General features: G+C 43.6%; 1 protein-coding gene across 4 annotated transcripts in view; it reads left to right on the plus strand.

Moving 5' to 3' along the window:
• kdm8 (lysine (K)-specific demethylase 8) overlaps nucleotides 1–26813 on the plus strand; it is a 77779-nt gene that overhangs the window by 43711 nt on the left and 7255 nt on the right. For all 4 annotated transcript variants that reach the window (XM_069906321.1, XM_069906318.1, XM_069906320.1 and 1 more), the window contains exons 3-6: nucleotides 4756–4928; nucleotides 5995–6127; nucleotides 12482–12532; nucleotides 25783–25932. In XM_069906321.1, the coding sequence (XP_069762422.1) occupies nucleotides 4756–4928; nucleotides 5995–6127; nucleotides 12482–12532; nucleotides 25783–25932 (507 nt within the window). The remainder of the gene's footprint in view (nucleotides 1–4755; nucleotides 4929–5994; nucleotides 6128–12481; nucleotides 12533–25782; nucleotides 25933–26813) is intronic.

Here is a 26813-nt window from a genome sequence, read left to right on the forward strand (position 1 = left end):
TCTAAGCCTCTGCTAATAAAGGATGCCTTTAAAGCTAATATTTTGTCCCATCTTGCTCCCATATAGATTAGTGGACATTCACTCCAAGGGCCCTTTCGGTATCCTGACATTTGTTGTATATTTCCTTGCCACATTGGACCTCTCAGGAAAAAGAAATTACCTTACACGTTTCTGGATAAAATGCATTGCTACTTTTCTGCACAGTTGACTAGGCCATCTATATCTTCCTGTGGACTAATCGACACATTTTTTTTATATCATCTACAAACTATCATTTCGCTCTAAATCAGTCTTAAATTAAGATACTGCGCCAAGCCCTGAGGATTTATGTTTTTGAAACAACCTTTGAATCCTAACAGTATCTACCCTTTGCTTCTTGCTTCTGAACAAATATTGGATCCAATTTATCACTCTCCCTTTGATTCCAGGAACTTTAACTATTTAACCAACCTGCCTGTAGGTTACTTCAAATGCACTCCTCTCTTTGACCCTCCTTGTTACCAAATCAATGTAAAATGATTTGACATTTACTTAGTTTCCTTTTTCTCTTTTTTAAACAAGGATGCAACATTAACAATCCTTCAATCCCCAGACACCACTTGTGTAGCCTTATAAGATTGGGGGGGGGGAAAGGGAACCAATGCCTCTGCAATTTCCTTCCTTTTAACAGTCTTAATATAGTTCCTGATATTTATCCATTTTCAAAAATGTTAATTTCTTTAATATTTCCTCTTTTACTATGTTTACCCCATTCAATATTTCACACTAATTACAATACTAGCATCATTCCCTCTCTTTGTGGACAGCTGTTTAAAGTTCATTAACCTTAGCCACATCATCCATATCTACACAGAAGTTGCCTATTTAGTTGCTTATTCTTCCTTAGTTGACATTATTAAATATTTTTACCCTTGATTTGCCAATGTATTTCAAACTTACTCTGTTTACCTTGTAACTTCACTCCGACACTTAGGTGGCAGCAAGGCACGGCTGATGGAGGCACTGCCTTGCCACACCAGTGATCCAGCTTCTATCCTGATCCCTGGTGCTGTCTGCATGGTGCTTGCACATTCTTCCTGTGATTGTGTGGGTTTCTTCCAGGTGCTCCAGTTTATTCCCACATCCCAAAGATAATCACCTGCTATAAATTGCCCCTATATGTTTGATGGGTGGAAAGTTGATGGGAATGTGGTTAATGGTCAGCACAGTCAGTGGGCTCTCTATCAGTCTCCAGGATGTCTGCTATGTGCCTTGAATTACCTTCTGTATTTGGTTAGCCTGATTCCACAGTGTTACAAGCCCAGAGGACCCCAAAACCCAGCAGCAATAGATATTCACCAAGAAAAATGGTTACTTAAACAAAAGTTGCTTTTAACTATCTTTAAACATGAAAACAGAATCACACTTTAACTTAACTAACCTAATCTAACCCCCTTCTAATTATAAGCGCACGTGTATGTAATGTGTGTGTAAGTTCAGAAAGGTTCTTTGGTTCACAGTCCAATCTCACTTCTCATTCCTCCAAGTTCACTGGTTGCAGGTAATTCTTATACTGTGCAAAGAATTTAACATTTATAAAGTTCACCAGGCTTTGGTGCTTGAAAGGTAAATGGTTACCGCTCAGGAAGGTTCTTGTCAGTTTCCAGGACATCCACAACTGATGTTCTTCCACCAGCCACTCCTGTGTCTTGCTGACAAAATTTGTTCCTTCAGGGTTGTCCAGATGATAACCTCTTTCTTTCAGGTCACCACAGAGTTCCTTTATGTTTCACTTATTTCAAGTGAAATATTAGATGGCCACTCCTCTCCTCTTGCATGAACTACAAGGGCTTTGACTAGGCCATCTTCCAAACGGACTTGCCAGCTTGTCCTGTTCCAGTCCCAGCTACTTCTGCTGGCTGTACAAGTGATCTCTGTGTGTCTCTCTCTCTGAGAGAAAGTCTTTTTGACTCTCTCTGCTTGCAAAACAGTCCCTCTTACAACAACAAGTTCTCCTCCAGACAATAGTGGCTCCAGCCTGCTCTTTCATCTGTTGCCTTTGGTAAACAACAATCCACTAGTTAAGTCTCTTAAGCACTTCAAAGCTCTTGCAAAAACTGAGAAGTCAATATGTCTACCATGGAGCAGAACTCCAGTATTTTAAATAAGATCTGTTTTAAAGTGTTTGAATGTGACCTACTCTAACAAACCTTTCCCAATTTATCTCCCAAAAACATATCCATATACTCTGTCACAATAGTCTATGTATTGTGTTATCTCTGGTGCTCCAGATTTAATTCTTTCACTTGTGCTTTGTGGGAGCATTTACCCTGAAATCCTCAAATCTTCTCTTGCTTTGATACTGATTTATCTTCCAAGTAATTTCCAGTTACTGTTAAATATCTTCTTAGTCTAGTAAAATTGGCCATTCCTTGAAACCTTTACTCCTTAAATGCCAGCTTTTCAAGCCAAGACTAATTGGATTATGTCTGCCACCAATAAAATGTTGCATTGATTCTCTTCGTGTCTGCCCAGTGTTACAGGCTTGGTATCTCATTTTTGTAAATATTTTTCCTCATTGTCTGCATCTTGGATCTGGCTATTCCCTGGCCTGTTGTGTCTAACTCAGTGGTGATGTTAATATCTGTGCATCAGACTTCCTGGGCCACGTTAATGTGTGGCATTCATGTCCACAAGGGCCCTTGCATTCCAGACCCCAAAGTAAGGAGTGGAAGTTGCCAATGAGTGACAACTTCACTTAAGTGAAACGTGAAGGTCTGTAGGTGCAGCGATAGAAGTAAAGACCAATGCTGGAGAAACTTGGCAAGTCAAACAGCATTGATAAAGATAAAGATCCATACCCAATGTTTTGGGCTTGAAACTTTCATCAAGGTATGAGCAAAATGTGGATAGATGCCTAAACAAAAAGGTGTGGGGTGGGGGGGGGGGTGTTGTGAGTGAGGGAACAGATTTGGTAGGATTAAAGGACTCTGAACACTGTTTTGATAGGGAACTATTTTATTTACAGAAGGCAAGTGTGGGAAATAGTAACTGATGCAACACACACACACACACACACACACACACACACACACACACACACACACACACACACACACAGTTTACAACAGCTGTGGGAAAGAAATAGCAGACAATTAATAACGAATGTGGGGAAAATAGCATGGGAACAAAACACAGACAGACACACACACACAAAATGAATGAACTGGTACATAAAAATCACTCCAATGCCCCACCACCCTTTGATGCAGTGCAGGCACAGTTCTATGCTACAAGGGACACTTATTAAATGTTCCCAACCCTTTTAACAGTGTACATCTTAACAACAATTTCTGCAGCACCCTTCCACATTTATAGGCCTGGAGTGAAGCAGGGTGGTCCCAAGCTGGCAAAAAGAGCACATGGCACCTTTATAGTGCTGGAGCGACAAGCAAGGAGCCAATGGCTCGGTGCCCGGGCAGTTAATCCAACTGCCAATGGCCCAAGGCCAAGTACAGGCAGGCTTGAGAGTGCAGCCCAGGTAATTTACATGGATGGGGAGGAACCAAACCTTGATTGTGTCCTCTGACTAGGTAGGGGGCAGTGTTGTCATGTGACAGCCACAACCCTTCCTAATATAGGGAGGTGGAAGGAACACAGGCACACAGACAAGAAGTAATAGGTGGATAAGGGAGGGATAAGAGAAAACACAAGGCTGGAAAACTTAATTTAACCTGGGCTAGATGTTGCACACCAGCTACCACATGGATAAGACAGACAATCCTGTGGCAGGGGGGAGGGAGAGAAGAGATGGGAGGGGGTAGATGAGATGGGGAAAAGGGAAGATGGGAGAGAGATAGGGGAAGGGAGGGAGAGATGGGAGGGGGAGGGGAGAGGGGTCCTAAGGCACCTGGAAGAGGTTCTAAGGCACCTGGAAGAGGTTTCCATTGTGGTTTTTACTCTCGCCCTCCCCCTCTTACTGCTACTTCCTTTACTTCTCTTACTCTCAAACTCTCTGCTCCAGTCACTTCCGTCAGCTCCACCACCGCTTTCTCACCTCCCTTCCCACTTTAACTCCTCTATTTTCCTGCACCCTCTCACTCCTTCCTCTTTCTGCTCTTGTCCAGGCCTTACTTGTGCAATCTCAATCACTCCTTCTTTACTTCTTCACTCCCACTGCTTTCCCACTTGTGTGCTAGCCAGTCCCAGCAAAGAACCTTGATAAACATGCAATCGTTGTCCTTTCACCACTGCTTGAATTTGATCCAAATCTCAGGAAAGGTTTCACTTGGCCAAATAACTTCTCTGGCCCCAGTGGCTCTGCTGTTTGAAACATGTAAGGCCAGGGATCTGCTTTGAGCAAGTTGTTGGGCCCATTGCATTCTTTACTGATCAACAGGGACCACTGCTGGGAGCAACGTGAATCTCCACCACAATAATAACAAAGTTGTACGTTTAGAGGATAAGCAACAAGAATCATCACTCTCAAGCAAGGAGGTAGTGGGTGCTGTAAGGTCAATAAGGTCTTTTGGAAATTAATAAACAGAAATCATCCACTCTGGATTGTGTAACTGGCAGAGGGGAAACTACATGGATGATTTTCTCCATTTCTGGCACTTCTGTTTGGGAAGAAATCCAGAGCAATGAGTTCTAATCTTAGCCACTTACTGGAGTGGTCTCAAATTAATGAAGGAAAATTTGTCAGTAATGAATTTTGGGATTGAAATTAAAAGATTGCAAGTTCTCTGAAATTTTTAACTGACTTTGTCATTGCAGAGACTGCAGGCTGCTGTCCCTTTGATAAAGGAGATTAGACCTGGAACAGAAGTTCCAAGGGTCCATTGTCCCTCACTGGAACATTTCAGAGCTCAGTATCTTATTCCACAGAAACCTGTCATTCTACAGGGCATTGTTGATCATTGGCCTGCTGTGAGGGACTGCAAATGGAGGTAGGTACAGTACACCTGCCATTGGCAGTGGCATTCCCCATGCAGTAAACATTGGGTTAACTGACAGCATATTCCATCCTTTGTGTATTCTGATGAGTAAATTGTGATTTTTTTAAAAATATATATTCTTATTGTAAGAATGCAGTATTAATTCTATTTCAGTATTAAGATGTAAAAGACATTTTTCAGGAAGCTCTGTGCTCTATGCCTTTGTAAGCCTGTCTGGGTGGGAATTTGATTAATGAACAATAATTACCCTATCTGCAGTAACCTTACTTTATAATGATGCCATGTATCACGGTGAAAGCAGCCCAGTCGTTTTTCTTCTGCTAACCATATGCAAGACCTTGCAGTCCAAATAAAACAATGGCGCAGTGAGGTATTCTCTCCTGACCTTGGACAGGATTGCATGCTTACTGAATTCACAGAGGGTAAAGCAAAGACTACTTGGCAGGAGTTAAACATTGAAGGTGAATTACATGACCAGAAAGAGAGAGTGTTCCTCTCGCCTCCCAGACCAGTATTTAAAGATTCTTGCTCACTTCAAATGGACGTGACTAGTTCCTGTTGCAGAACTAAGAAGACTGCATTGTACAGAGACATATTCTACTTAAGCCCTGTTGTTGTAGTGTTTGAGAGGATGGTACTGACGGAGTCTTACACTGTACCTTACTTTGTACCTCACCCAGAGTAGTTGACCCCTGTTAAATGATAAATATCCCTTCTATGGAAGTCGATTATAAAAACTACAAACAGCCCCTGTTTCCTAGGGCAGGATCAGCAAACACCAGAGGACGTCTGTACAAAGTGAAGGGAGGGAAGTTTAGGGGAGACATCAGGGGTAAGATTTTTTACACAGAGGGTAGTGGGGGCCTGGGGATGGTGGTGGAGGCTGAAACATTGGGAGCACTTAAGAGACTCTTAGACAGACACATGGATTACTTTATTACTTTTTTTTAGAAAGGGATATATGGGCTGGCACAACATCGAGGGCCAAAGGGCCTGTGCTGGCTGTACTGTTGTTAGTGTTCCAGGATTTTATAGATGAGCTGTGCTCTCTTCACAGTGTGGAATACATCAATGAGATCGCAGGTTGCCGTACTGTCCCTGTAGAACTTGGCTCCTGCTACACAGATGATGAATGGTCCCAGACTCTGATGACTGTGGCTGAGTTCATTGACAAGTACATACTGCATCAGGTTGGTTCTTGACTTCAGCATTTATTTCAGTCCACTGAATCATGAACTTAATTTATTTCAAAGCCAGTAAACTGTACACATGCTACCAATTACTTGTTCTGCAAATGATAACTGTGCAGTTTCTTGTGTAGAAATGGGCTATCCATGGCAAGAGTTCAGAAGTTTTGGACTCTTTTGCTCTACAAATATTTGTGTGCTATGAATTAACATAATCTGCTCAGAAATATGATAATGGAGCACTGTTTGTGAGCGCAAGGCAAATCTTAACTAATTTGTACCTGCTAGTGCTCATTTCCTCATAAAACTGGACTGGGCAGTATGGGTTATGATCCACGATAGTAGATCTGATGTTTACCAGCATGTACCTAATTCATTCATTCATGTTACAAGTTGGAACATGCATTGTACGGAGATGAAGTTCAAAGCTCCAGAGTGCAGCCATCACAAAACAGAACAAAAATAGTATTCCTGTTTCACATAATTTAAGGGGCTATCTTGGCCTCAAAGAGCAGTTTCAGAACTGCACAAATACCTTACAGACACCAAGGCTATCAGGCAATCCATGCTGCAGAGCTAATGGCTGAGCTACTCATTCTCTGGGTGCTTCAGTGGTAACATCAGAAAGCCGCATATTGATGCAAGTGATTCCTGGAGGATTGGGAACCATGAGGCAGAAGGCACAGAAATGCTTATGTGCAAGAATTCTCTTCCAAGAACACTAACCTCGACCTCCTTGATGAGCAATGACTTCATCAGCTCAGCTTCTATATGTGACATCTCTCTGCTCACAGAGAGATGTTAGATGCCCTTTATAACAGTGTATTTGAACATTGATTTGAATATAACAAATCAAAAACAAATAACATCATTTTTCCCAGTAGGACATTAACTAAACAATTATTCATTCATTTTGACCAACTTGTAAGGTGGGTCTTGATAATACAACACTGTTTGTGCTTCCACTCTGGAAATCTTTTCCCTTTGAGTCCTGCAGAAGACTAATGAAGTACTCCATGTTCCTTAACATCTGTGTTCAGTCAGGCAGGTCTGACAACACAAACAATTTATTGTGCAAGCTTTTCAATGGGGAAGCTAACCTGAGCATCCCAAAGCAGTATAGATGCACAGATCCACCATCCACAGACTCCTCGCACCAAATTCCCAATGCCACATGCTGTCTGTTCATGTCTACTTCTCTCTTTTTTGATCTATTTGCTTGTCCTTCATGGTGCCAGTCACTGAGAGGTATCAGGCACAGTGGTGTGTTGTCATACTGGCTTTCATCATCATTTCACTCCTCTCCTTCCATCATACCCTTCACCTGCTGCTCTTGCCCTGTGAGCTCAGCTCAGGTGATGGGCAAAAGGAAACCTCATGCTGCAGAGATAAAACAGAAGAGCACAGAGCTCTGAAATGAAGATGGACATAGCTGAAGTGTACAAGAGGGAGATAATATCCACAAAGAAACATTGTGGATGACTCATGTGAGTTTTATGAAGCTACTTTGAGAATCTGAAATAAAACACAAAATGCTATAAATGCTCAGGACCTATGGAACGACTTCGTGTTTTGGGTCAAGGGCCCACTATTAGAACTGGATTTTAATATGGGGTGAGGATAGGATGGTGGTGTCAGAAAGGCTAAGGTTGTAGATTGAGAGCCTGCATGTGTTCATGTTGATCATTTGCGATTTTCATTTCTGGAGGAGATAACTGAGGTCACATCCTGCACCACGTTCCTTTTATTGTGATTCTGGTGGTTCACCAGACCCCTGGCAGCCACAATGTTTCTGCTGGCATGTATCTCACTCAGCTCTTTCTGTAAATGATGAAAGGCTCTCCCTTGGTGTGTGTTACTACTAGCCAATGCCATTGGGGGAGAGGTGGGATTGTGTGAAGGGATGGTCTTTCAGGACTGGAACCCTTGGGACTACATAACAAGGCATCAGAAACTCCACTGAGTTTAGCCTGGCCCCATCAGCCCTATGTGGGTTCCATTTTGGCTCTTCTTCCTGTGTGTAGATTACCCTAGCATGAATGCATTTAACTAATTTTAAAATTTTGAGGGAAACCTAGTTTTATATTAAATTTAAATTCTCTAATGACGCTATAGCCTCGTCCCTCCACTCCATCCTGACTCACCTGGAGAATGATGCCTAATGCGCCAGGCTGCTGTTCATCAACTTCAGTTCAGCCTTTAATACAATCATTCCCCAGAGACTCCAGTCCTCACTGGAATTCAACACCCCTCTCTGTAACTGGATTCTGGACTTCCTAACGGAAAGACCACAGTCTGTCTCGGTTGGAAGCAGAACGTCAAGCACCATCACGCTGAGCACTGGCGCACCTCGGGGCTGTGTGCTCAGCCCATTCCTGTTCACGCTTCTGACCCAGCTCCAACAGAGTCATCAAGTTTGCAGATGACACAACGGTCACTGGCCACATCAGGAATAATGATGAGATGGACCACAGAGAGGAGGTGGAAAATCTCACAATATGGTGCAAAAATAACAATCTGAGTCTCACCGTAGACAAGACGAAGGGGATGTTTGTGGACTTAAGAATAACCAGGAATGTGCACCCTGCACAACAGATTAATATCTCCGTAGTGGAGAATAGAGAGCACCACATTCCTCGGACTCCACTTAACAAATGACCTATCCTGGACACAGAACATCTCCTTACTGGGGTGGGTGGGGGGGGGCGAGGGGCTGATGGCGTAGGGAGAAGACGTGGAAAATGCCTCTCCTGGCAGAATTAATTAATAACTGACTTTTCAAAAAAATTTTTAAGTATTGAATAATTTAAAAATTTTTCTAGAGGTCTTAAAAGATCGCTGCAAAAAAATCTAGAACACAAACTGCAAAAAAAGCATCTCCTCACTTGTCAAGAAGGCACAGCAGTGACTGCATTTCCTGAGAAGACTGAAATGGGCAAGGCGACCATTCTGTGAACTTACTACAGGAGCTCCCTTCAAGAGTACGCTGGCTGGCTGCATCACTATGCGATACAGTGGTGTGGAGAATTGGATTGGAGGTTAATCCACAGGACCATAAGAGTGGCAGAAAGGATCACTGGGGTCTCCTTCTTCTCCATCAACTTGATCTACTGGGAATGTTGTGTGAAGAGGCCACGCAAAATCGTTGAGGACCCCCTCCACCATCTTTCGGCTGGTTCCATTGGGGAAAAAATACCAGAACTATCCGAGGCAACACTATCAAGATGAGAGACAGCTTCTTTCCACAGGCAGTGGGAATGCTGAATGACTGAATAAGCTGCACTTTGAGATGCAAATATTTATTAAACAATATTTATTTATATCTATATTTGTTCTGCATATGTGTGCATGTCTAGTTGTGTGTTTGAATGTTTTTGCACCGAGGACTAAAGAACACGGTTTGGTGAGGTTGTACAATCAAATGATAAATAAACTTGAACTTAATTATTTACACTAATTTTGGCCATTTAAACCTGTGCCACCATATTACACCCAAATTAACCAATAATCCCATCCATTTCGGAGGGTGTGAGGAAATCGTAAAACTCACACAGACACGGGGAGTACAACCAAAATCCTCGCAGATTAGAACACTGCCGCTGTAATAACGTGGCATAAACCGCTACATTAACCGTGCCATCCTAGTGTTGAATGTAACTAGACACATCTTGACACACCACAAAAAACTGCAAACCAGTTTATGGGCTAGCGCTTTAACAAAAATTGTTTGCTGGAGGAACTCAGCAGGTCGAGCAGCATCAGTGGGAGAAAGAATGATCAACGTTTTGGGTCAGAACCCTTCAAGACTGAGTGCAAAGACAAAGCCAGTAAAATGAGGACAGGGTGGGAAGAGTTGGAGAGTGCACAGCGAGGATCTGTAGTCTCCTCCGTGTCCCCAGTTCTGGGCCAATATATTGTTCTATCAAAATGTTTCAGTATCTCACTACTTCCAATTTCCAACCCCTCGCTGTTAAACACTTCAATTCTCCACATTTCTCCAGCCCACATTATTACCCCCAATTGCACTCTCTTCCTTGCATCTTGACCTCTAGGATTCCCATGCCAAGGTTCTCTGCTTAAAGCCTTTCAGACCTGAGTTTGCTATCCCTGGTCTTTCCTCATTATCCCTTCTTTCGCCTACATCACTGCTCAAAGCTGCCTTTCTAAAGGAGAAGCAGGCACTCCTCATACATGCTGATCACAGCTGGATCTTTTGTCTGCACTCATTTCTAATTCCTTTCATGTCTTCAAAGAAAGTTCCTTTCCTCTCCATCTGAAGCTGAACTCATCTATGTCTAATCTATAACTAAGCTCAGCCATGCTAACTTTGTATCCTGTAGCACAACACATTTCATTGTTGCAACATTACCCAACTTCAACTCTATCTTCAGTTTAAACCATTGTTTCCTGTAGAGTTGCCACTTCTGAGCATTCCTGGGTGGTCCATAACATAAACCAATTTATCCAAAATTCTGCTCAGCAGACACTAACTTACACTTGGACCATAAGCTCCTTTATCTTTGTTTGGCACACATGTCAAACTCTGGCCCGCGGGCCATATATTTGGCCCACAAGATCATATCAAAAATGTATTAGAGGTAGCCCGCAGGCCGCCGCGCCAGTATAGCGCATGCACAGTAACCGCTGTGTCCCAGGGTGAGAGAGAGAGAGAGAGAGAGAAAAATCCTGGTCCTTGAAAAGTAGTGGTGGGTGGTTTTATAAACACGCTGTCGTGTCCCCCTGCCCACCCCCCCCACCCACCGCGGCGCGGCCTGGCCGGTGTCAGGGGAAGCCAAGGCCGCTTCCCAGCGCCCGAAACCCCAGTGGCACAGCGTTTCTTGGAGCTGCAGATGGAGTCGGGACGCCGAAGGGAAGATTGGGGCTCCCCGCCGAGCGATGGGGGTGCCGGCCGCCCTGCGCCTTCCCACCGGACCAGCGGCAGGTGCCCGGAGTACACGTGGAGAATGAGGCTGGTCGGGCAGGTAGGGTGGAACCCCCCCCCCCCGCCAATCTCGGAGTGGCGTGGACTGGATTGGGATTAGCCGCGCTCACCTGCTCCTCCACCACTGACCGGGATCCCAGCGCGGTCCTGAGCGCGGAGACTGCCCTGGAAAGGTCCTGGGACACCGGCACGGAAAGAAAAGGGGGTCCGGGAGAAACTCAGCAGGTCAAGGGGGGTCCGGGAGAAACTCAGCAGGTCAAAGGGGGATCCGGGAGAAACTCAGCAGGTCAAAGGGGGGTCCGAGAGAAACTCAGCAGGTCAAGGGGGAGGGGTCTGGGAGAAACTCAGCAGGTCAAGGGGGGTCTGGGAGAAACTCAGCAGGTCAAGGGGGGTCTGGGAGAAACTCAGCAGGTCAAGGGGGGTCCGGCAGAAACTCAGCAGGTCAAGGGGGGTCCGGCAGAAACTCAGGGGGGGCTTGACCTCGCCAGGACCGTTGCCCACTCCCCCTCCCTGCCGCAGGCTGACCCGCGACTCACGGTGACGGGGCCGCTGATCCGCCGAGATGCCGCCCTGCAGCGAGAGCCAATGCCCCCGCACTGTCATCCAACCCGATTGCCCGCAAACCTCGCCCTCCCGCACACAGGCCTGAGTAAGTATTATGAACTTTAATCTCAGGATAAAACGATCTTCCAATCGTTTCATGTCACAGTGATAAATATATTCCTGGTTAAAAATGGTCCTGCACCTGGATACAAGCTCATTAGGCATAAAACTTGAAAAGTGTGTAAATCAAAGGATATCTGTACCAATGGAAAAAGGGCATGGCAAATAACCCTGCTAGAGTTCATGCCCATTTGATTGTTTCAGGAATCATGTTATTCTCCCACATTCTCAATAGCCCTCAGATTTTACTATTCGACAGCACACTAGCAACATTTGACAAATCCTCTATATAGAAATATTATTTATTGAATATTTTATTTCTCATTTGTTAATGCTTCTGGAAAGAGTTTATCCAAAACTATTATTAAACATTTATTTTAATAAGAAAAAGTTTAACATTACATATGTTGAGAGAAGAGAAAACATGCAGATGTTGTTGAAAATTTTCAATAAATATTTAGTTCGGCCCTCGACTTAGTCCAAGTTTTTAATTTTGGCCCTCCGTGAATTTGAGTTTGACACCCCTGCTCTAGAGCCTCCCTTCTGTCTGACTATCTCCTCTACTGTAGCCCTCTCGCTGAAAAGAACTTCTTAAAACCTATCACTTTGACAGCTTTTGGTAATTTGCCCTGGTATTTGCTGTTGTGGCTTTGTACCAGATGTTCAATAACCTCCTGGAATGTTGTTTTATGTATCAAAGGTGAATAAGAACAAATTGTTATCAATCACTGACTTTTTGGTACTTCCTGCAGGAGGAAGGGAACCCCATAGGATATCTGGCACAGCATCAGCTGTTTGAGCAGGTGAGGAACTATCATGTCTGCTCCACAGGTGAGAGTAGAGAGACTGGCTCAGTGGCTACATCTTGTGTCTGCTCCATTGAGCTTTTGTATCTGTGGCTTTGCATTTTTTGTCGAATTTCTGTCACACTATGAGTTGCTTTTTCAAATACATGGGTCTGTTTTGTTGTCTAACCGTTACATACCAGAATCAGAACAGAAAAACAGTCACAAAATAAATTGAGATGGTATGGACCACTCATGATGAAGCTGCCTTTGATCCAACATGAGGCCATGTGCCATACATGAGGAACTGTCTATATGGGTGCGTGCCTATGGAGTCCAGCACTTGCCACCTACTTTAAACATCAATTTTCTCTGGCTTACACATTAATGAACATATATTTCCATCGTTAATTAATTGACAATCAGAGAAACTCTTTAATTAAGGTAAAGTAACTGCTAATTGTGCTCAATAATTTGAAGTGTTGGATTTAGATAATTTATTTGCACTTTCATATTTTGGCAAGTGATTGCCAAAAGCTTTTAATGTTTAATGGCCCTTGGTCAATTGTCTATTACACAGCTATCATTTAGACCAATCCTGTTACTTTAAATTCATCACAATTTGGAAAAAAAAACTAAAAATGGTCTTTATTTGTCAAAAATCAGTGATTGAAAAGCAAAAAATGAATTCTGCCAAGCCTCTGATTCTCTATACTCACGTCTGTACCTGCCGCCTCCCCACCTTGAGCCCACAACTTGTTGAACTGCCATACATTTGCCATTTAATACAGTTTTCCTATCAGGGTAGAATTTCTAAGCAATAGGCAGGTCCCTGGTCATCATCAGTTTCTAGTTAACACACTAATTGTGTGTGTACATCCAGATAATGAGGGTACTGAGCTCTTTGACTGCTCTAACATCAGAACAAGCTTCATATGCACTCATTTGGGCAACAGCAAAAGGAAATCCTATTTATTTTTCCAGCCAGAAAGCAGAACTATATAAATGTGCTGAGGCTTTCTGTCTTGCCACTCCTTCAGACAGTGAGCTCCAAACTCGCACCACTCTTGGCAAGGAAAACTATGTTCCCAATTCTGCTCTCATTCTTCTGTCACCCACTTTATATCCATCCCTTTAGTTTTCGGCTCCTCAACTATTGAGTCAGTACTTCCTATTAATTCTGTTCATGCCCCTCAGAATTTTATATCCTTCAATTAAGAGGAATTTGTTGTAAAGAAGACCACCCTATCTTTTCCACATATAAACCTGGAACCTTGTCCAATAATTGCAGCCAATCTACCGGTTAAGGGTCCAGTGTGAAAGCATCATCAGACGCCGGAGATGATAATGGCTAGGTAGGTTGTATCACCCCTGGCGTCTGATGACATCTGTGTGCCGATTAGCCTAGTGTGAAAGAGACATAGGGTATCCTGGGATAAAGTAGTGACGCGTTGATTACTTTTTTATGTGAGTGCAGCAATGTGAAAGAAATAAAAGATTAAAAAGAAGGTATAAACTTTGCCGACCTGTATAAACCTTTATAAATGACTAAAGGACCGTGAGAAAGTTGCAACGGGAGAGAGAGATGGCAGATCTGCAGAGAAACCCTTCCATGAGTGCTCCATGCATACAGCCCTTCCCCTGCCGCATGAAATTCTGGGAGGTCAGGTCCACCATCACTCTTTTCCATGGTCTTTATAAATTGTATGCTGTTGCCACTAGGATTTTCCCCACAGTGTGTATAAATTGAGCAGCTATACTTTCCAACAGACATAAAATTATAAAGGTTTATATAGGTGAGCACCACAACAGGGGCTGAAGGGCTTATTCTGTGCTGTACATAATGCTTAATTATGTTATAATTAGGCATGATTAATTTTGTTTAAATACAAGATCATAATACATTGATTAATATTAGCAGAGGCACCATCACTTAATGTGTCACTCAGACGCCACTGGTGGAGGATAGAATCCCCTATCCCCAGGGATGCCTTGTGATGAATTTGAAAGGACACAGAGAACCAGTTATCAGTGGTCCAGTGTGAAAAGCAAAAACGGCTTCCTTTAGCTGCTTCACTAAATCTACTGGTTAGCCAGTGTGAAACGAGCTATAGAAACTCCTTGTAAAACTCCACGTCATCTGCCTTTCCCTTTACAATGCAATACATCCTTTACTCTAATGAGGTGATTGGAAGCTTATGCATTACTCAAGTATGGTCTAACTTGCATTCTATCCAGTTCTAACATAACCTCCCTACTCTGTACATACACCTAATGAAAGAAACAACCTGCATCTTTTTTCTTTCCATATTATTGACCTGTCTTGCTATCTTTTAAGGATTTGTGAATATTCAATGTTCCCCCACTGTAACTAATATTCGGCTACTTGCCACATCTCTCCAAAAATGTCACCTCAATTATTCACCTCATGAGGAGTCACGTGATGGAGTAGTGGCCGGTAGGAGAATACCAGCCCTCTTCAGAAAAGAAGAAATAAAGTGAAGAAAATACAAAGTTCAAGAAACATAAAACATAACAAAGAAAAGATAAAGTTGTGGAGAAAAGAAAGAAAATGGCACCCAAGAAGGAAAAAGTAAAAACGTGAAAAAAAGAAAAGACGCCGGAAGAGAAAGAAACAGGGAGCCATCGTGGAGAAAAGAGCCCACTCCCCAAGGTTGGTGACGACCCCACAGAGTCGCGATCTCCCAACCGCTGGACTGCAAAAATGGCTCTCTGAGCCAAACAGAAGCGCGCAACTGCGCATGCGTGAGGAGTCGCACAATGCGCACACTAAGAAAAAAGAAAACACCGACGGGAGGGGGGGCCTAGCTGAGGAGCGAACTAACAGCTGAGGGATGCCCGACATCAGGGCTCTCAGCTGGAAGAAGAGGAAAGCGATAGCAAAGGGAGTGATAGGAGAGAAGAACAGCAACAAGAGGCCCAACAGATGGCTAGCTCAAAAGAAGAGGACCAACAGCAATAAGCCATGCAAGAAGATGCCCAGACAAGTGAGGCAAGCAACTCAACAAGAATGTCAGAAGAGACACAGGTACAAGAAAGAGAAATATAAGACACAAACACAGGTGCAGACAGAGAAGAAGAAGAAGAAGAAGACCAAGCTCTGCACAGAGAAATAGAAAGTAAAACAGATGGACACTATATAGATAAAAAAATTTCAAGAACAAATGAGAGCATTAAAAGAATGGTTGACACGAGAATTTAGTGAAATGAAAAGAAAAATGAAAAGTACAGAAGAAAAAGTGAGTAGAATAGAGCTGGTCATGTCAGAAATAGCGGAAAGATTAGAAAATGTGGAAGAACGAGAAACGGCTGTTGAAATGGAAGTGAATGACTTAAGAAGAAAATGGAAGAAAGTGACAAAAAGAGTCCCAAGAGTTGTTAGCTCAGAAAATTGATATGATGGAAAATTATAGTAGGTGAAACAACATAAAAATAGTGGGCCTAAAGGAAGATGAAGAAGGCACAGATATGAAAGAATTTATAAAAGAATGGATCCCAAAGGTCCTGGGAATGCCAGAAATACAGGAAGGAATGGAAATAGAAATGGCACACAGAACACCAGCCCCAAAACCACAGACACAACAAAAACCAAGATCCGTTTTAGTAAAATTTCTGACATACACGACAAGAGAAAATATACCGGAGAGGGCAAGGAATAAAGTTAGAGAAGACAAAAAAAACATTGGAATACAAGGGTCAAAAAATATTTTTTTACCCAGACATAAGTTTTGAACTCCTAAAGAAGAGGAAGGGGGGGGAAAGAGGGTTATATGTGAAGATAAAAGTCTTTTCTGGAGGGGGTTGGGTGGGAGAGAATAACAGTCACTGCGAAATCAGTTGACGTTTGCGAGCGGGTTTGCAATCCAAATGGAGAGGGGAGTTGTGGTTGCCCAGCAAGGGACAAAGGGCAACTCAGAGAGGGGGAGGGGGGAATTTGGGGTTAAGGGAATTTTAGATGTGAGAGTTGTTGAAGTATTTTATGTTTTAAAAGTGTTGTCATACATTGAGTTCAAAAAGGGAAAACTGAGAGATGAAAAGGGGGAAGGTGGTGGTGAGGAAGCGGAAATGAGGTGTAAACAGAATATGAGATGGCCATGTTGAACTATATGACTATAAATATTAATGGAATACATAACCAAATTCAACAGAAAAAGCTATTAAATTTCCTGAAAAAAATAAACATAGCATTTGTGCAGGAAATGCATCTAACTGAAGTGGAACATAATAAATTAAGGAGAGACTGGGTAGGGCACGCATTGGCAGCATCATATAACTCAAAAGCCAAAGGTGTAGCTATATTAATAAATAAAAATGTACCAATCAAAATAGAGGAGGAAATAATAGATCCAGCAGGGAGGTATGTAATGATAAAGTGTCAGATATATTCAGAATTCTGGAATTTGATCAATATATATGCCCCTAATAAAGAGGATCAAAAGTTTATGCAAGATATTTTTTTGAAGATTGTAGATACGCAGGTGAATATATTGATAGGAGGAGATTTTAACCTTAATTTGGATCCAAAGGTGGATAAAACTGGACAAAAGACTAGCAAAAAGAACAAAGTAGCCAAATTTATGGTTAAATCAATGCAGGAAATGAAACTTTTGGGTATATAGAGGAGGCAGGACCCAAGGGAGAAGGAATACTCATATTATTCGAGTAGGCATAAAACATACTCAAGGATTGATATGTTTTTGTTGTCAGCCCATATTCAAGGGAGAGTTAGGAAAACTGAATATAAAGCTAGATTACTATCTGATCACTCACTCCTGTTATTAGCAATAGAACTGGAGGACATCCCACCAAGAACATATAGATGGAGATTAAACTCCATGTTACTTAAAAGCCAAGAATTTAGAGAATTTATTGAACGCCAAATTAAAATGTACTTTGAAATAAATATGGAATCAGTGAGACAAATTTATATTATGGGATGCAATGAAAGCCTTCATTAGAGGGCAGATAAGTTATGTAACTAAGATGAAAAAAGACTACAATCGGGAAATAGAACAGTTGGAAAGGGAGATAGTAAGTACAGAAAAAGAACTAGCAAGAAGGGACGATATAACAAAAAGAAAATTGGCGGACAAAAAAATAAAATATGAAACATTACAAACGTATGAGGTAGAGAAGAACATAATGAAAGTAAAGCAAAAGTATTATGAGCTAGGAGAAAAAACACACTAAATATTAGCCTGGCAACTTAAAACAGAACAAGCTAAAAGAATTGTATTGGCATCAAGGAAAAAGGACAAACAAATTACATATAATCCAATGGAGATTAATGAGAACTTTAAGGAATTTTATGAACAATTATACCAAACTGAGAACGAGGGGAAAGAAGACAAAATAGAAGACTTCTTAGTTAAAATTGAACTGCCGAAATTGCAAGAAGAGGAGCAAAACAAGCTGATAAAACCATTTGAAAAAGAGGAAATACAAGATATATTAAAAAAGCTGCCGAAAAATAAAACGCCTGGAGAGGATGGATTCCCAATAGAATTCTATAAAACATTTAGAGTTATTAATTCCTCTGCTTCTGGAAGTAATGAACCAGATAGAAGAAACACAAAACTTGCCAGATTCATGTAAGACAGCAATAATTCTTTGGCTTGGCTTTGCGGACGAAGATTTATGGAGGGGTAATGTCCACGTCAGCTGCAGGCTCGTTTGTGGCTGACAAGTCCGTTGCGGGACAGGCAGACACGGTTGCAAGGGAAAATTGGTTGGTTGGGGTTGGGTGTTGGGTTTTTCCTCCTTTGTCTTTTGTCAGTGAGGTGGGCTCTGTGGTCTTCTTCAAAGGAGGTTGCTGCCCGCCGAACTGTGAGGCGCCAAGATGCATGGTTTGAGGCGATATCAGCCCACTGGCGGTGGTCAATGTGGCAGGCACCAAGAGATTTCTTTAGGCAGTCCTTGTACCTCTTCTTTGGTGCACCTCTGTTTCGGTGGCCAGTGGAGAGCTCGCCATATAACACGATCTTAGGAAGGCGATCGTCCTCCATTCTGGAGACGTGACCTACCCAGCGCAGTTTGATCTTCAGCAGCGTGGATTCGATGCTGTTGGCTCTGCCATCTCGAGTACTTCGATGTTGGAGATGAAGTCGCTCCAATGAATGTTGAGGATGAAGCGGAGACAATGCTGGTGGAAGCGTTCCAGGAGCCGTAGGTGATGCCGCTAGAGGACCCATGATTTGGAGCCGAACAGGAGTGTGGGTATGACAACGGCTCTGTATACGCTAATCTTTGTGAAGTTTTTCAGTTGGTTGTTTTTTCCAGTTTCTTTTATGCAGTCTTCCAAAGGCGCTATTTGCCTTGGCGAGTCTGTTGTCTATCTCGTTGTCGATCCATGCATCCGATGAAATGGTGCAGCCGAGATAGGTAAACTGGTTGACCGTTTTGAGTTTTGTGTGCCCAATGGAGATGTAGTCATGGTGGGGAGCTGGCTGATGGAGGACCTGGCTCTGAATTGGCAACTAAAGCGGCATCGTCTGCAAAGAGTAGTTCATGGACAAGTTGCTCTTGTGTCTTGGTGTGAGCTTGCAGGCACATCAGATTGAAGAGACTGCCATTCGTGCGGTACCGTCTTCATTGTTGAGGTCTTTCATGGCTTGTTTCAGCATCATGCTGAAGAAGATTGAAAAGAGGGTTGGTGCGAGAACGCAGCCTTGCTTCACGCCATTGTTAATGGAGAAGGGTTCAGAGAGCTCATTGCTGTATCTGACCTGACCTTGTTGGATTTCGTGCAGTTGGATAACCATGTTGAGGAACTTTGGGGGTCATCCGAGGCGCTCTAGTATTTGCCAAAGCCATTTCCTGCTCACGGTGTCGAAGGCTTTGGTGAGGTCAACAAAGGTGATATAGAGTCCTTTGTTTTGTTCTCTGCACTTTTCTAGGAGCTGTCTGAGGGCAAAGACCATGTCAGTAGTTTCTCTGTTTGCGCGAAAGCCGCACTGTGATTCTGGGAGAACATTCTCGGCGACACTAGGTATTATCCTATTTAGGAGAATCCTAGCGAAGATTTTGCCTGCAATGGAGAGCAGCGTGATTCCCCTGTAGTTTGAGCATCTGATTTCTCCCCTTTGTTTTTGTACAGGGTGATGATGATGGCATCACGAAGGTCCTGAGGCAGCTTTCCTTGGTCCCAGCAGAGCTTGAAAAACTCATGCAGTTTGGCATGCAGAGTTTTGCTGCCAGCCTTCCAGACCTCTGGGGAGGATTCCATCCATACCTGCTGCTTTGCCACTTTTCAGTTGTTCAATTGCCTTATATGTCTCTTCCCGGGTGAGGACCTCATCCAGCTCTAGCCTTAGGGGCTGTTGAGGGAACTGGAGCAGGGTGGATTCTTGGACTAAGCGGTTGGCACTGAAAAGAGATTGGAAGTGTTCTGACCATCGGTTGAGGATGGAGATCTTGTCGCTGAGGAGGACTTTGCCGTCTGAGCTGCGCAGCGGGCTTTGGACTTTGGGTGAGGGGCCGTACATAGCCTTTAGAGCCTCGTAAAAACTCCTAAAGTCGCCAATGTCCACGCTGAGCTGGGTTCGTTTGGCGAGGCTAGTCCACCACTCATTTTGGATCTCCCGGAGTTTGCACTGAAAATGGCTACATGCGCGACGGAAGGCTCGTTTCTTCTCTGGCCAGGACGACTTTGCAAGGTAAGCCTGGTGGGCAGCTCGCTTCTTTGCCAGCAGCTCCTGGATTTCCTGGTTGTTTTCGTCGAACCAGTCCTTGTTTTTCTTGGAGGAGAAGCCCAGTACCTCTTCAGTGGATTGCAGTATGGCAGTCTTCAGCTGATCCCAGAGGGTTTCAGGGGACGAGTCCGTGAGGCGGATTGCATCTTCGAGCTTTGCTTTGAGGTTTGCCTGGAAGTTTCCTCTCACTTCGTCTGACTGCAAGTTTCCAACATTGATCCTCTTTCTGGGGGCTTTACTGTTCCTGGACTTTGGCTTGAAGTGAAGGTTGAGCTTGCAGCGAACCAGCCGGTGGTCAGTGTGGCATTCTGCGCTGGGCATGACCCTGATGTGGAGCACATCTCATTTGTCTCTTTCTCGCACCAGGACGTAGTCCAGGAGGTGCCAGTGTTTGGATCGGGGATGCATCCAGGTAGTCTTCAGGCTGTCCCTCTGCTGAAAAAGGGTGTTTGTGATGACAAGCCACTGTTCTGCGCAGAGCTCCAACAGGAGGTGCCCGTTGTCGTTGCACTTGCCAACACCATGCTTGCCCAGGATTCCTGGCCAGGTTTCTGAGTCCTTGCCGACGCGAGCGTTGAAGTCGCCAAGGATGACAACCTTGTCGGCTGTAGGGGTGTATTGAATGAGGTCGCGCAAATCAGTGTAGAACTTGTCCTTTTCTGCTGGTTCCACCTAGAGAGTTGGAGCATAGACACTAATGAGGGTGATGCGACGCTTGTTTTGAAGGGGGAGTCGCATGGACATGATCCAGTCCGAGTGGCCTGTCGGGAGGTTTTCGAGTTTGGAGGCAATGGAGTTCTTGACCATGAAGCCTACACCAGATAGACGTCGATCATCCATAGGCTTGCCAGAGCAGTAGAGTGTGTAGCCCGCGCCGCGTTCTTGGAGGCTGCCTACATCTGCAAGGCGGACTTCACTGAGAGCGGCTATGTCGACGTCAAGTCTGAGTTCATGTGCAATGAGGGCAGACCGACATTCAGGTCGGTGGCTGTCAGCCTTGTCTAGCATGGTTCTGATGTTCCAGCATGCGAGCTTGAGTTTGTGAGCATCTTTTGAGGGGGAGGAAGTGGAGGGGGAGGACGTGGACATGTCCTCGGGCCTGAGCAAAGGAGCTTTTAGGTGGAGTGCAGTGTGTGCAGTACTGGCCCCACCCTTTACACCCATGGTTCGTGTGTCGTGGCCAAGCAAGCTGGGACGTGGCAGCGAGGTCATTGGGTCGTAGGTTTTATATCGGAGTGGCCTTCTCCTATGCAGGTTTCTTACCCGGGCTGGAGGGGCCTGCCTCCCCTCCTAGGTCGGACCATACCTGGTCACAAATCACCTGTGGACGTGGCCTAGGTAAGTTTAATTGGGTTCTCTAACTACCTCTGAGGTAGGTCAGGGACCCGGTTGGATTCTGGCGGGTTTGATCGAGTCACACCCTTTCTTACTGCTGTGTAACTGGGGTGTAAATTGTAAAAAGCAAGGGGGAGGCGGCGGCCCCGGCCTCGGTAGAGTGAGGCAGGCGGAGGCCCCGGTCCGGGCTGAAGCGAGGGGGAGGCGGTGGCCCCGGCCTCGGCAGAGTGAAGCAGGCGGTGGCCCCGGTCCGGGCAGAAAGAAGGAGGCAGCGGCCCTGGTCTGGGCACAGGGAAGGCGGCGGCGGCCCCGATCCGGGCAAAAGTGAGTGGGAGGCGGTGGCCCCGGCCTTGGTAGAGTGAGGCAGGCGGAGGCCCCGGTCCGGGCAGAAGCAATGGGGAGGCGGTTGCCCCGGTCCGGGCAGAAAGAAGGAGGCAGCGGCTCCGGTCCGGGCAGAAGCAATGGGGAGGCGGTTGCCCCGGTCCGGGCAGAAAGAAGGAGGCGGAGGCCCCGGCCTCGGCAGAGTGAAGCAGGCGGAGGCCCTGGTCCGGGCACAGGGAAGGCGGCGGTGGCCCCGGCCACAGTCCAAGCAGAAGGTAGGCGGCGGCGGCCCCGATCCGGGCAAAAGTGAGGGGGAGGCCGCGGCCCCGGCCTTGGAAGAGCGAAGCAGGCGGAGGCCCCAGTCCGGGCAGAAAGAAGGAGGAGGCGGCCCCGGTCCGGGCAGAAGAGAGGGGGAGGCGGTGGCCCCGGCCTCGGCAGTGCGAAGCAGGCGGTGGCCCCGGTCCGGGCAGAAGCGAGGGGGAGGCGGTGGCCCCGGCCTCAGCAGAGCGAAGCAGGCGGTGGCCCCGGTCCGGGCAGAAGCGAGGGGGAGCTTTCTTGCAAGTACTGAATGTTTAAATAATTACAATAATTACAGTAATACCAAAGGTGGGGAAGGATCCACTAACACCAGCATCATATAGACCGATATCTCTACTTAATTCAGAATACAAGATAATAGCAAAATTATTAGCAAACAGATTGGCCGACTGTGTACCAAAAATAGTAAAACAAGATCAAACTGGATTTATTAAGAAAAGACGAACAGCGGATAATGTCTGTAAATTTATTGATTTAATTCATGCAGTTCAAGGAAATAAGATGCGAACAGTGGCTATTGCTTTAGATGCAAAAAAAGTCTTTGACAGGGTAGACTGGAATTATTTATTCAAAGTATTACAGAGGTTCAATCTACCAGAAAAATATATTAATTGGATTAAAGCATTATATAATGGACAATGGTCCATTGGTGAAGGTGACAGTAAATGGATATGTATCGAACCAATTTAAATTAAGTAGGTCAACTAGGCAGGTATGTCCACTATCTTCCTCACTGTTCGCTTTAGCAATAGAACCATTGGCAGAACTAATAAGAATAGAAAATAAAATAAAAGGGATAAAAATAAAGGAATATAAAATCAGTTTATTTGCAGATGACATCATAGTATATTTAACAAAACCAGAAATATCAATAAAAGAACTACATAAGAAATTGAAGAAATATGGAGAAATGTCGGGGTACAAGATCAATGCAAATAAAAGTGAAGCGATGCCAGTGAGTAATGCGGATTATACAGAATTCAAAAAAGAATCACTATTTAAAAGGCAAACACAAGCAATCCGATACCTAGATATTAGATTAGATAATAATTTAAGCTACCTGTACAAATTGAATTATCAGCCATTAATGAAGAAATTACACTGACAAAAGACAAAGGAGGAAAAACCCAACACCCAACCCCAACCAACCAATTTTCCCTTGCAACCGCTGCAACCGTGCCTGCCTGTCCCGCATCGGACTTGTCAGTTACCAACGAGCCTGCAGCAGATGTGGACATACCCCTCCATAAATCTTCGTCCGCGAAGCCAAGCCAAAGAGAGAAGAGACAGGAAGACTTAGAACATTGGAAAGAATTGTCACTAACATTGGCAATGAATGTCTTCCCAAGGATACAATACTTATTTCAATCATTACCAATTCCTTTAACAGAGAAATTCTTCAATGAACTAAAGAGAATAATAAGGAAATTTTTATGGAAAGGGGGGAAACCGAGAATAGCGTTAGATAAATTAACAGAGTGGTACAAAAAAGTTACCAAACTTTAAAAATTATTATAGAACAGCACAATTAAGGTATTTATAAGATTTTTATGAGACAAGGGGAAACCAGATTGGACTAAGTTAGAGCTAGATAAAATAGGGGAGAAGGTTTATAAGTGGGATGAAAAGCTGGTGCAATATAAAAGCTCACCAGTACTGCATCATTTACTCAATATATGGAAAAAGATTCACTTAGAAAGGAAAAAAACAAATTACCAACTACCAAAATCATTGACGCAAAATCAGCTAATCCCTTTTACAATAGATAATCTTTCATTTAGAGAATGGGAGAGAAAAGGGATTAAAAGAATAGAAATTGTTTTTTGGAAAATAATTTATTAACATTTGAACAAATAAAGTACAAATATGGAATGACTCACGGTACAATGTTTGCATACCATCAACTGAAAGCCTACTTAAAGGATAAATTGGGAAACTGATTGAGATTACCAGAAGGAAGCAGCTTTGAATATGTGATTACAGACACAATCATAATTAAAAGATTTATAACAAATATGTACATTAAGCTGTAAGGTAAGGAAAATGATGAAATAAGCTATAAACCTAAACAAAAGTGGGAAAAGGATTTAAACATAAAGATACATGGAGGGGGGTGGGAAGGGGGGAGAAAAAGAGAGAAAATGCCTCTGTGTATATTTAAGAGGGAAATGTTTGTATGTATTTTGATTGATATGGTTCACAGTGTGAAAAATTTTTTTAAATTAAAAATAAAAAAATTCTCCTCTTCACTTTTCTGCCCAGCTTGCATACCTTCTTGCAGTCTGTAATGTTTCTCATCACTGTCAATCACATGATTAACTTTTATGCCATCTATAAACTAATTTATCACACCTCCTGCATTTAAGTTTAAATCAGTGGTTCTCAACCTTTTTCTTTCCATTCACATCCCACTTTAAGTAATCCCTATGCCATTGGTGCTCTGTGATTAATTAGTAAGGGATTGCTTGAGGTTCGTATGTAAGTGGGAAGGGAAGGTTGAGAATCACTGCCCTAGTCCCAATTGTTAATGAAATATTTTGCTTGAGAAAAATTGTTATCGGCCCATTACCTTTGGAGGTATGAAACCGTGCACAGAACAAGTCAATTAAAACAATGGTTTTCAAACTTTCTTTCCACCCACAGACTGCCTTAAGCAATCCATTACTAATCACAGAGCACCTATGGTATAGGGAATACTTAGAGTGGTTTGTGAGTGGAAAGAAAAATGTTGAGAACCACGTTCTAAATCATTAGTATAACAAAGAAACAAGAGAATGAGCAATGAGCCCTGTCATGTTTCCAAAATTCTCTGTGGCAGGAAACTTTGCCATGCTCTTGAGTTTTTATATTTTTGACCATGCTTTAATGTGGGATCTAAAAAGCCCTACTAAAATCTCTGCAGACCATTTCAAAAATCCTGCCTTCAACAACCCTCCTTGTTACCTTCTGAAAAAATGCAGTGGTTAGTGAAAAATGAATTTCCCATAACAATTCCTGCTGACAGGGTTTATACAATCCTGGAGAATGGATTTCATTTATTTGCTCATCAAAGCTAAACCAACTGGCCTACAATTTCTCAGTTAATCCCATCCTCCGTTTTCAAACAGCAGGTTTACAGACTTCCAGAACCACTCAAAGCCAGAGAGGATTGAACAATCGTAGTCAAAGTTTTTCTGAAATTTTCTGCTTTGATTTTAATAGCTTGAGATACATTTCACCTGGGCTTGGTGATTTTTGTCTGCTATGCTAATCCCTTAATATTTTGCTCTCTGTATCAATACTTTGCACATGTTGACCATAATTGGCATCATCCACTCCTGTGAGAATACTGTTGTTAAAACACCTTAGCCTAGTAAAATTGGTCTTACTTCAATACTAAACTATTTTATCCTTGACCTTTTCTGCTACTTCTGCTCACAACCACAAATGTGTGACTGTGATATTCTGTGCCACTGATACCTTTCACCTACCCGGCCTCAGTCCCGAGGAGCAAATACGCAATTCTCCATCTTCTATTGGATTTCATTTCTGGAGTTTCTTTTCTGTGGGGGATTAATCCTGTTACATTATTTCTTTACACAGATCCCAGAGTTGAAGCAGGATATCCAGATACCAGATTACTGCTGTCTGGGAGACATGGATGAAGATGAGATCACCATAAATGCCTGGTTTGGGCCAATGGGAACAATTTCACCTCTGCACCAGGACCCACAGCACAACTTTCTGACACAGGTTAGTTCCAAAACAAACTGCAAATACATAAGGAGCATCTTAAAGAGAAAGATAGATGATGTTGACGCAGGGGAAGCTGAAGCATAGTGACCCCTCTGGAATTAACTCAGAATGGGGTTTTGTGTATAGTGTCTGGGAGATTGGTCAATGTGTCGTGAGGATCTGTTCTACACTGTGCTTTATAATACCCAGAATCTAACAGAATATCTGAACCTGGATAAGCCTGATCCTTTCCTTTCCTTTGCTGCACCTATCTTGTGAAGTATTGAGTAGGTGACAGCATGGCTCAGCATTAAAATATCTGCACACACTAGGAAAAGGAAGGTATGAGGATGATATGGAGTTGAGATTGGATCTTGGGCACTGTGTGTCATTGCAAGAAAATTAGAAATTTAGGTAACAGGTTTCTGCAGCAGGTACTGTAGAGTTGGCGTCAGAAGACGTGTAATCAGGGGGCATTAGGTTACCCACGGTGGGGGGGAGATACGAACTGCTGTTCGAAGACTCATTCAGCATGGGTGAGGGGGGTGCAGTCTGAAATTGTAAATTAAAACTCCAGTCTTTCAATCAACGAGGTTTTTCGCCACTGAGAAGTAGTAGTACCCATCAGGGTAGTGGCTTTTGATTTAATTTGTTTGACAACATTTTTAACCTTGTCTCTGGTGACTGTCAGCACCTGAAATTCACAAGAGAATAGTTTCCCATGGGATCCATATGGTTCAAGTAGATCCCAGTAAAGATTGCTGGATCTGTTCCCATACGTACAAACACATCCGCCAGACATTCTGAATCCACCCTGCTGCTGAGATAAGTTTTCATTTGTCTTTTTTTTTTGGCTCCATTGACAGCCATCATGACCTGTCCCACTCAGGACAATACAT

Source organism: Narcine bancroftii, chromosome 12 (assembly GCF_036971445.1).
Source record: "Narcine bancroftii isolate sNarBan1 chromosome 12, sNarBan1.hap1, whole genome shotgun sequence".
Classification (NCBI taxonomy): Eukaryota; Metazoa; Chordata; class Chondrichthyes; order Torpediniformes; family Narcinidae; genus Narcine; species Narcine bancroftii.